The sequence below is a fragment of the Dermochelys coriacea genome, chromosome 4, assembly GCF_009764565.3.
Source record: "Dermochelys coriacea isolate rDerCor1 chromosome 4, rDerCor1.pri.v4, whole genome shotgun sequence".
In the NCBI taxonomy this organism is placed as follows: Eukaryota; Metazoa; Chordata; order Testudines; family Dermochelyidae; genus Dermochelys; species Dermochelys coriacea.
This window is the reverse complement of record NC_050071.1, coordinates 119,742,635-119,753,243: the sequence shown is the minus strand read 5'-3', so window position 1 is coordinate 119,753,243 and position 10,609 is coordinate 119,742,635. Positions and strand designations below refer to the sequence as shown.

Sequence of the window (10,609 nt, the reverse complement as noted above, 5' to 3'; positions counted from 1 at the left end):
GGCAGATGTTTCTGATTTCTTTTTTTCTTTTCTTAAGCCAACGGGAATTTTATTTACCTGTTTTTCTTTTTTTACAAAGCACAAATGTCATCTCATCATAGTTGAACTTTGGGTTTGTGCTGCTGTTTTCCTGAATGACATTTACATTTTTATACTAAATTAGAAGATTCATTGCCCCCATTACGCTATCTAGCAGCTCATCTAAAATGGCATATGCTCAAATTTAAATGAGTTTTAAAAAATACTTTAAAAAGTAAACAATTTACAGACTCTGTCAGACAATCTAAGTTATCCCCTCCCACCCTTGCTCATGTAAGGGCTCTGGAGTCTAGTTTTGGAGGATCCCATTTAACATTCTTGGATTTTGTCTTTTTTTGCTAGTCTGCTCCTTCCCCTTTCTCTTGTGACAGGGGGAATCATAAGGTGCTGTTCTGTACACTTCTGTAGAGGGCCAGTTTGTGGCTGGCCTCTACAGAGCAGTACAAGAGGGGAGGGTGAAAAGGACATGCCTCATGCCCTGCACCTGATCTATCCAGAATCTTGCTGGAGAACATAGTCTCTGCTGCAGATCAGTGTCCCTGTGGGTATCAAGTGGGAGGTAGGTTAAATGAAAAAACAGGAAGAATGTGGTAAAAATGTGTTTGTTTTAACCTGAGGCATTATTTATAATATCCAAGACTCTTTACATTCAATAGGGAATATTTTGATGGACAAAGCCATACCAAATGGGTATCCAAATTATACTGGCATCTGGTTGCAGACAAAGTTGCTGACCCTCCTTCTTAAGACACAGAATGAAAGAAAGAGTCAAATAATAGGCAGGCAATTGAAGAAAGACCAGGATTGAGTTGCACAGAAGCTACTCATCTGCTACAGGTGTAGTTAGCTTCTGAAGGCACTTCCCATAGGTCATACAACTACATTGTGTTTCATAGGAAATTCAACCTTACATATCCAGCAGTGTTGGATAGGTTGGGGACTAACCTGAGTGCTTGATGGGAACCTTGATATTTGAAATCTATATTAAGTATACATAAGAAAATAACTGAACTGAAGATTAACGTTCCAGAAAGGTCATGCAGATACAAACTATACGTCTTTCCCCGAGACAGACACTCAAGAAGGGCCAATGAATATATTTAACTCCCATCAACTCTAGAAACCCATAAAATAGATCAACTAGATGACATTGCTAAGTTAGGGAAGGAAAAAGAGAAGATGGTCAGAATGGAGTGAATGACCACCACAGAACATATTTTTGGGTCTGCTGAGAGACATAAGAACCCTTTACCCCAACGAAAGGTCTTTACAGTGCATGATTACTCGCTGCTCTGGTGGGAATTTCTCACCTTGTTGCATGGGCTTGTTTCCCTTACATGCTAGCACTGTATGGTTCAACTGTAGCTTTCATATCAAATAAAAAACAAAAATCTTTGTTGTTCTTGCTAGAGGAGCCTTACCGTTAAAGGAGGAGTGATGTCCTTTGTATACCTAAGGTTGCAGGAAACCGTAATTTTCTATTGAAATGATGATACTTGTGCTAAGGCACCTGACATGTCAATGATGGGTAAATTTTTGAATAGAGGGTATTTCTTTCTTTAATTTTTGGGACTCCCAATGCTGCTTTCAATGCCAGACATTATACAAGGCAAGAACTATGGTGAAAACGGTCAGGAAACTATAAATACCATTGCTTTCTGTAGTTGCCACTGGTGTTCATCTTGACAGTGTGAGGAACTCTTTTGCAGAGTATGTTGCTCTCTTAGCTCCTGAAGCAAGTTTTTCTTCTGGGACATTTTCATGTGAGTCAGAGTAGCCATAGCAACATTTCGGACAGCTAACCTTCTGAGAACTGAACACAGCAAGAGCCTGTGTTTCCGTAATATGTATTTAGCAGACCTGTGAAAGGGATCATGGCTTTTTAATCTCCATTTATCAACCAAATTACTATATTGTGCGTATTTATGTTCAACAGTGATGGTCATGGCTCATAGATGAAAGAGTTACAACAAATACAATGCAGGGGCTGTCATACAAATTGTATCCCAAAATGCTTTACAGAGTTATACAGTATAGATGTCATTATTACAAAATTGGAAAATTGTCGTGACAAAGTAAAAATAAAAGGAGAGGAGGGAAAGAAATTAAGAAACCTATATAATGCAGTAAAAGATCTCTTCATTTGAAATGAGATGGAAAGTGCATGTATATACGGGTGGATATATGGGAAAGCTATTCCAAATTTCAGGAGCTGCACAACACTCTTTGCCACCAGCAGTGATGGTACTGTGTGGTGGGACAGAGATGAGACAAGCGTTTGAGTGGAGGGGAGCAGGTAGTGGAAGTTCATGGTGCATTTTAAGAAATAAAGAGGGCAATTTTGAGCCACCTCCTGACATGGATGGGGAGCTAATGGAGTTGTCTCAGGATGTGGGGCAAAGTAGGCATGCTTGTGTGTGTTAGAAGGGTGGCATCAGCTTTCTGAACATAATGGAGACTCAGGATGTGGAGGTCACAGAGAAGAGTTGCAATAGTCAGAGGAAATAAAGGAATACATGAGGACTTATGCAAAGGTGGTGTTAAGACTGTGGTATATAGTGGTAATATTGCAGAGATAGTGATAGGCAGATTTGCATGCATACTTTAGGAGAAAGATTTTAAAGTAACAGACAATGTCAAAGTCATGGTCCAATGAAGACACTTGGTGTCTTACTGAAAAAAGTCAGAGAGAAGAAGTTGAGTTGTGTTTATTGAGAAGGCTACTCCTGCCCAAAGGAACTGTATCTCTCTAAGACATTTAGCTGAAAGACAGGGGATGAAGTTGTAGTTTTCTTCATCAAGACAGGAAGAGAGAGTGGGCAGGAAGAAGTAAGTGTATTAACAGATATGTACCGTTGTGTATCAGATTAAAAGCAGAAAGGATTAAAGGTCAAGCGAGAATACCAGTGAACTGAGCACTTCATCTTGTGGGAGGCAATGGTTGGCGTATAGCAGGAACCCTGGCCTGCTACAAAGTGAGGCAGAGAAATCAAGTTCCTAGGTAGCAGGCAAATTTATGAGTGCAAAGTTAGGGATGATTCAGAAACAAGAATAAATATACTGAGGACAAACTACAGATTGTCCTACCAGGAGGAAAGGTCCATGTGTAACCCACCATGATTACTAGTAAGCATTAATATGACACAGTGAGGATGTTTGCTTTTCCTTATCAAAGGATTTTTGGAGTTTTAGTTAGTGAAAAATTAATGCTCATTCAATTCAAAACCTCTTCATCACTCCCACCCAAGCCTGGATTATCCTAGAGTTTTTTGCATTACACCTGCAGTTTTACAGCATTTCTTAAAAGTGTTAAGACCATACTCACTCCTCACTGAGGCCACCTAATCGGCTTAAAACACCTTGGATAATCTTCTCATGTTTCTCATACAGGTGTTTTTGCATCACAGCAGACAGAGCATACTCCTTGGTCCATAGCTAAGAGAAGAGGGGGAAAACCCCACAATGTTAAGATTTCCTCATTTTAATCACTTTTAAATGGTGCAATACTATTAATTGGGTTTTTATTCTGTTATGTGTTTATGAACACTGTTACAGACCCTCATTTCCCTTGCTCTCAAATACAGAATTCACACTGCAGTATTTATAGATGCCCCTGCTGTCAAGCTATGCTGTTCAGGAGTATTTTTTCCAATATATATGGGCCTGATCCAAAGCTTGGATCAGGGCTGAGATGTGCTTCCCATTGATTTGACTTTGTGGTCTCTTCATTTGTCTGGCAGAGGGAAACCAAACAAACAGGCACAATAATATGTTAATGAGTGATGTCTGTGAGCTTCAAAGATTTTTTTGGAACACCTGAATAAAATCATACCTGAAGATCCTTTCTGAAGGGCAGTGTGTTTTTTACTTTCCCTGAACAAGGTGAAAATTTTGTCATCTTGCATCAGATGCCATATTCCATACAGAGAGACAAGGTGGGTGAAGTAATATCTTTTATTGGACCATATCTTTTATTACCTCACCCATCTTGTCTCTCTAATATCCTGAGACCAACAGGCTATAACAATAATGCATATTCTATACAGTTCACAAGGTAAGGGAGATAGTGTTGTCTAGTGGTTGGAAAAGGAGATTGGGGTCTGGACTTACAGATTCCATTTACGACTTTACCACTCAGCCACTGTGCTGCTTTGGACATGGAGTTTAATCTACAGATGTCTCAATTTACGCATCTGTGAAACAAAATTTAAATTAACTCTCCTCCCCTGGCTCTCCCAGTGCAGTTTGTTTGATCAATATATCTGTCTTTTAGACTGTAAACATTTTGGGGCAGGGACTGTCCTTAACTTTGTCTTATGCTGTATTAACAATACTGCCGGCACTAAACCTATAACAATATGGGCACTTATGCCCTAAGCTCTTCTATTACTGAAGGCTGAAGCATTATATTTTTAGGCTGCACTGGAGTCAAATGACTATTGGGTGAAATTCAAGGTACTAGTTAGCCTGAGAGAGAAACTTAATTTAGAGTTTTATATCTCAAAAACTGCTTCCCATCCACTTTGAGATCTGTGCTCACTCCAGCAGAAGATGTTCTGGATAAGTGGACAAAGCACTGGTTAAGTTGAGAGAGCTGAGCCCATTAACCCCAGCAGAGAATTGGACCCTGGAACAAGATGAGACTCTTGCAGGTGCAAGAGAATTGGACAAGGTGAGAAGCTTGCAGATGCTGATGGTAAAGCTTGATACTGAGTCTTCCTATCTGATATTCACTCCTTGTGGACATTACTGAGCCCACCTAGCCACTTTTGGAAGGGCTGCAAGCCTATTTGGCCAGGACATCCAAAATGATGAAATCCTGGATTCATAGCTGAATGGTAAAGCTGCAAGCAGGGTGCAGCTGCCGGTGTCAAATTAAACTTTAAAAAGCCCTTGGATACAACAGGAATGGGTGCCAACTAAATGCCTGTAATAATAAAATAATTGTACCAATATCTCTTTTTGGGCCATTCTGTTCATGGATAGCGCAGTGACAAAAAGACCTACCTGCAGTTCACTACTCTGTATCAGCAACCTGTGGCAGGACTGACATACTCGCTATACATAACACACTATTGTCATAATCTGTAGCTAAATGATGCCATGTAAGATACCACTGGAAAACTAGTTTCAGAGTAGCAGCCGTGTTAGTCTGTATTCGCAAAAAGAAAAGGAGTACTTGTGGCACCTTAGAGACTAACAAATTTATTAGAGCATAAGCTTTCGTGAGCTACAGCTCACTTCATCGGATGCAGTAACTCCCTGATCATGAATAGTCTTCCATGATGTGAGTACAGGGTATGTACAAAGAGTTATGAGTATGTGCTAGAATTACGTTGTAGAAATGTATTTGGCAAGCAGCGCATAAGCCCAGTCTGCCCTAGACAAAGAAAATGTGTATTATACTGTCCTCAGGCACAGATCATGAAAGCACATTTACACAAACTGGAAACAAGCCATCTTGTGTGTGTGGGAGACTGCCTTGGGGTGGATAGGGCTAAAAACTTCAAATAAATAACTGAATCAACTAATTGTATACAATATTACTATATTGTAAAAGTGTATCAAGAAAGGTCTTTTCTGGAAGCTAAAGACACACTGATGATCAATATAGTTGTGAAAGATATGTATTAATACTATATGAGGAAATGTGGATAATTAATCATATTAAACTTTAAAGTCTGTGCCCAAACACAGAGAGAAACAGGTTTTCTCTCAGACAGGAGGGAAGGCAGCTATCTACATGTCTCCAATGAAATTAACCAAACTGTGACCCAAAACATGGAGGATGGAAGAACAGGAAGGGAAGAACAGCATGAGGTCATCTCGAGTGTGTGAGTTTGGGAAGTTTTAAAGAAAGAGAATAAGCCATTGTGGCATCCATCACTGAACAAGGGGCCAGAGCTCTGGCAAGCTGGGAAAGATGGGCCCTTTAACCAATGGGGTTGAAGTGTCCTGGAACAAAAGATTGATAACATATCTACCTTGAACCATGAAAGTAACTTATTGAATTAAATCTTAGCCATTAGAAAGTGCATTTTTACTTTTTGTTAGTTTGTAACCCTCTTTAACTTTTATTTCTTTTACTTTGCATCACATAACCTATGTCCTTTTGTTAATCAACTTGGTTTACTTTTAAGCTAAACCAGCCCAGTGCTGTGTTTGAACGGAAGTAATTGTTAACTGCAGTTAATGTGGCAACCTGCTGAGTATTATCTATTTAAAAGAGCAAACAAACTATATTATTTCTCTGAATGGTCCAGGAAAGGGCTGGACGTTGCAGACCAAACAGGATTTTGGGAAAATTTGGGATGAGGGTTTTGGGGTCTTCTTGCCAGTTGTAACCAAAGCTGGTGGAAACCAGTGTAGGGGTGTTGTAGGCAGGCTGCTGAATTCAGTGTACTGAATCAGGGTTGCACAGCACACAGACACTCAGGATACTGTATGCTTGTCTGCTGGTGTCCAGGCTGTGAGCCACAGCAGCAGAGCAGTTAAGCAGTCAGTGTTACAGAGCAGGGAGTGACACAAATCTGATCTGAATTGTACCTTAGGTTGTGAAAAGGCTACCAATTGTTTCCTAGCTAACTGCATATCCCTACAGAGCCCTTTCGTTTCTAAAACTTCTCCACTATGCTGTGTATTGTGCACTCACTCTCGCTCTTTGAGCAGTTCTTATGAGAAGAGCTGAGCAGACTTTTTTTAATTTTCAGAAGGGGATTTTAGAGATGAACAGCGAGAGGCTGCTCTCTTGCCATTGTTTTTGGGATAGCTGGCTATTGACAGAGAAGTCATTTTTAGGTGTCTATATGCCAGTTTATTCTCTAATATTTTGTGGATTAAATTATTAAGGAGAGACTCTATTTTTGCAATCAAACAAAAAGTCAAATTTGTCCATTCCCGACAGGCTGCAAACAAGCCAAGTAACTCAGAATGATCATAAAGAAGGGAAATATATTCATTGCTGTTAATTATTTGTTGAGCACCACCATTGTGTATAAGGCTAGGTAAACTTCCCCTTAGAGAAAATGAGTGAGTCATATTTTTCACTGAGAGAATATCTAGCACAAGATCTGATCATAAATACTGATAAAGGTTCCTGTGGTGACTCCTTAGACATAAAAACGTATTTTTCAGCTTCTTAATGGTCCTTGTTTCCAAGGTTCCCTCTCAATGAAAACCCTTGCAAACAGGCTTGCATAAAGAACTAGTCACGTAGGCCCAGATCCTCGGTCATAAGAGAGAGGAACACACCGAGGCCATGTGCACAAAGGTAGTGTGATACCTCCTTTGCGCTCCTGTCCTCAGTCAACTCTGCACTGGTCTGTTCCAGCTACAGGCCAGAGCAACATGCAGTCTTCTTTTAAACTATGCCAATGTCCCAAGACAGCAGCTTGGCCTTGCTGGAGTCCAGGGAGCCCTAACCATATCCCCTTTCTCCTGGTTCACCTGCTGGCTCTGTGCCTACAGAGGGTCTCCCCTTATACGCATATATGTATATGCTTTGTACTACTGATGTGGCACAATGAAATCCAAAGTCAAGAGAGAATCTGGGCCCTAGTCAGATAAGTGTTTGTCAGGCAAACTGAAATGGAAGGCCTGGAGACAAGACTGGATTCTCTACTGCACTGAGCTTCCACAGCTGCACCAGGCTGTTAGGGAGCTGTGTAAGGTGTTAACACTTATAGCTGGTTACAGTTTCCTCCATTCTCGGAGTGGTTCTGTGTGACTCTGAGCCCCAGCACAGGTTAGATACGCCACGGGGCTGCTCTAATTTCCACCACCTGAGTATGGCCTCTGAGTGTGCTTCTTACTCCATGGCCTTGCCCTCGTACCAGCCTGCAAAGCAGGCTGGGAGCACTGAAGGAAGAAAGTGGGACTATCAGGAAGGCTGGTGCAGCTTATACCATTCTCCTGTGCATGAGGCTGCACGAGGAGTGACTATATGTTCCTGAAGCACAATCCTTCCCTGAACTCTCCTGAGGTGGCATGCCAAGCACTTCCCCTTCAGTACACACCTGTGTTTAAGTGGTTCAATTTGGCCCTAAATACTATTAAAATCTCACAGGTAGGTTAGTATTATACCCAGTTTAAGGATGGGTAAACTGCGGTACAGTGGATGGGTTAAGTGACTCGCTCTGTGGTACTGAGAGTCAACAGCTGGACTGGAACTTAAAAGCTCTGATTTCTCATCCCCTTCTAACCACTACAGTCCACTCTCAATCCAGGAACAATAATTGAAGTGGGAGTATTAAGGTTGGAGAGGAATGTAACTAGAAGGCATGCTAGACTACTTGAAAAGAAGAGCTATTTCAGTCACTGAAATACTGAGCATCCACCAGACTCAGAGAGGGAGATAAGATGCACATGGTATGTCAAAATTGATTGTATAAGCAGACTCTGACCTTTTTGGGAGCCAAACTACGGATCTGGAAGGCTCACTGATGGAAGCCCCTTCCTCCTCCTCTGTCTCTGTACATTTTGCTACAGCTTTGTTTCCTGGCAACAGGCCAATTATGTGATCTGCTGAAGCTGTGGGCACTGCTCTCAGCCAACAAGAGAGTGGAATAGCTCTCCACTATGCAACCAAAACCATACAATTTTGTGAGTTACCCTCAGACACAATGGCAAATTGAACACAGCTATGAGCTCACTTTCATGTTCTCCTCCCCCTCCCCTCTTTTTTCCCCCGGGGAATTTAAAAAGGAGGAGAGGATGCTGACATTTTTAGCACATAGGAAGGAATGTTGCTCCGCCAGCCTGTAGATGGTGTGTGATGCATATTGAATGCCAAGTAACACAGTTAACCAAGCCCAGCATCTGACTGTGTATAACTAGTGCACAGACCCTAACTTTATTTTCTCTAAATTGTGAGCTAGGGGGCTATCATGCAAATTGCACAGCACTTCTTTTCATTCTTAATTTATTCCCATTTGCACCTGTTGTATCCTCTAGGTTGCAGGCAAAATTAAACTATCAAAATGTCTCTTAAAAAACCACAAAGCAGTGAAATAAAGAGGATTTTTTTCTAAAGGGACTCCCATCCTAGATGTGCTCTAAATCGCTAAATGCAAAGAAAAATACACTTAAAAAGAAATACAATCCACTACATGTTAAAGGCATCTTGAATCACCTTAGTAAGAAATATGCAGTCCCCTTATGAAAAGTACTTTGGAAATGAAGAGACTAAAGAATTACATAGAATAGCTGATCATATGCTCTTACTTTCTTCAAAATGCAGATGAGAGCTGTGTGCCCTACATAATTATGCCATGTAAATTGTATTTTATATGTATATATTGGTTCCTATATAGTACTATAGTAGCTGAGTGCCTTCCAGTAGGGTATTAAGTGCCATGATTAACATTTGTCATGTGGTTCATTCTCTCATCCTTGCCCCTGGGGAAGACTTGTGTCTGCAGTGAAATGTTTGTTTTGGTTGGGTTTTCTTTTTCGGTTATTTTTTTTAAACGTGCACATCAGAGAAGACCGGTCGAAGATGTGCACCTTACACTTGGAGTGGAACGTGGTGAGGTCTTTGATGATTCTTAGGGAAATTTACCAGCACAGCTGTGCTGGTATAATTATATTGCTAAGCTCTGCTGTATACCTGTGTGGATGCTCTCTTCGGGGATTGAGTGCCTTTTTTGGGTTTAATTTAAACCAATTCCAATGAGACATAAAATCAACAACAAAAAAAGACACTAAATCTTGGAGAGCATCCACATGGACAGTTATACCATCATAGCTATAACAGTATAATTAGACTGGCGCATTTCTGTCTGTCCATTTCCCAGTGCAGATAAGCCCTTAGTTCCTGTGAAAGTTTGTTCCACAATTTTGGACAGGCTCTCATGAAAACTCTTGTATAGAAAAGCGTTGCATTGAAAAATGACCTGTCAATTATGATGGCAATTTAGAGAGGGGTGTGATAATTGTATTATAATAGATATTCCTATACTATAATTCTATGATAATTAACATAATTGTCTGCTAAAGCCTTTATTCTTTTTTTAAAAAAAGTATATGAAACATTATCCTATACTCAGCCATCACATTATGATATTATGAATATTGAGATTATCATCACATTATGAATATTGAGATGCACTAAAACTGGAGGGTATTCAACTGCCTCATTTACATTCGGAATACATGCTTGGGATTGAACTGAATGGCTGCTGAATTCTGTCTTATAGTGCTGTCTAAACAGCCGTTATCTAGCAGCATTAACCCCACTGAGGCTATGTCTACACTACCGCGGTAAGTCGACCTATGCTACACAACTCCAGCTACGTACCTTAGGTCGAATTACCGCAGGGTTGACTTACCTTCCTCTTCTTGTTGGGGGTAGAGTACAAGGGTCAACGGGAGAGTGATCTGCAGTCAATTTGGCAGGTCTTTACTAGACCCGCTAAATTGACCGCCGGTGGATCGATCTCAGAGCATCGATCCCTGCCGTAGTGTAGACCTGCCCTGAGGAAGATATGTAATGTACTCTTCACCATGCAATGACGCATACACATGCTCCACACAGATACAGTTATTCTGAAGATGTGCTGAAGGCCCCTAG

General features: G+C 40.8%; 1 protein-coding gene across 6 annotated transcripts in view; it reads right to left on the bottom strand.

The window, feature by feature from the left end:
• The window catches only part of EVC (EvC ciliary complex subunit 1), a 79,329-nt gene that overhangs the window by 10,478 nt on the left and 58,242 nt on the right, over positions 1-10,609 (bottom strand). For 5 of the 6 annotated variants that reach the window (XR_005292569.2, XM_038399541.2, XM_043512458.1 and 2 more), the window contains exons 13-14: positions 3,365-3,474; positions 1,689-1,899 (exon numbers count right to left, since the gene is read on the bottom strand). The exons of the other annotated variant lie outside the window; for it this stretch is intronic. Coding sequence is in view for 4 of the 5 variants with exons in the window: in XM_038399541.2 (XP_038255469.1) it covers positions 1,689-1,899; positions 3,365-3,474 (321 nt within the window). In the remaining variant the exon portion in view is untranslated. The remainder of the gene's footprint in view (positions 1-1,688; positions 1,900-3,364; positions 3,475-10,609) is intronic. 6 annotated transcript variants of the gene reach the window in all.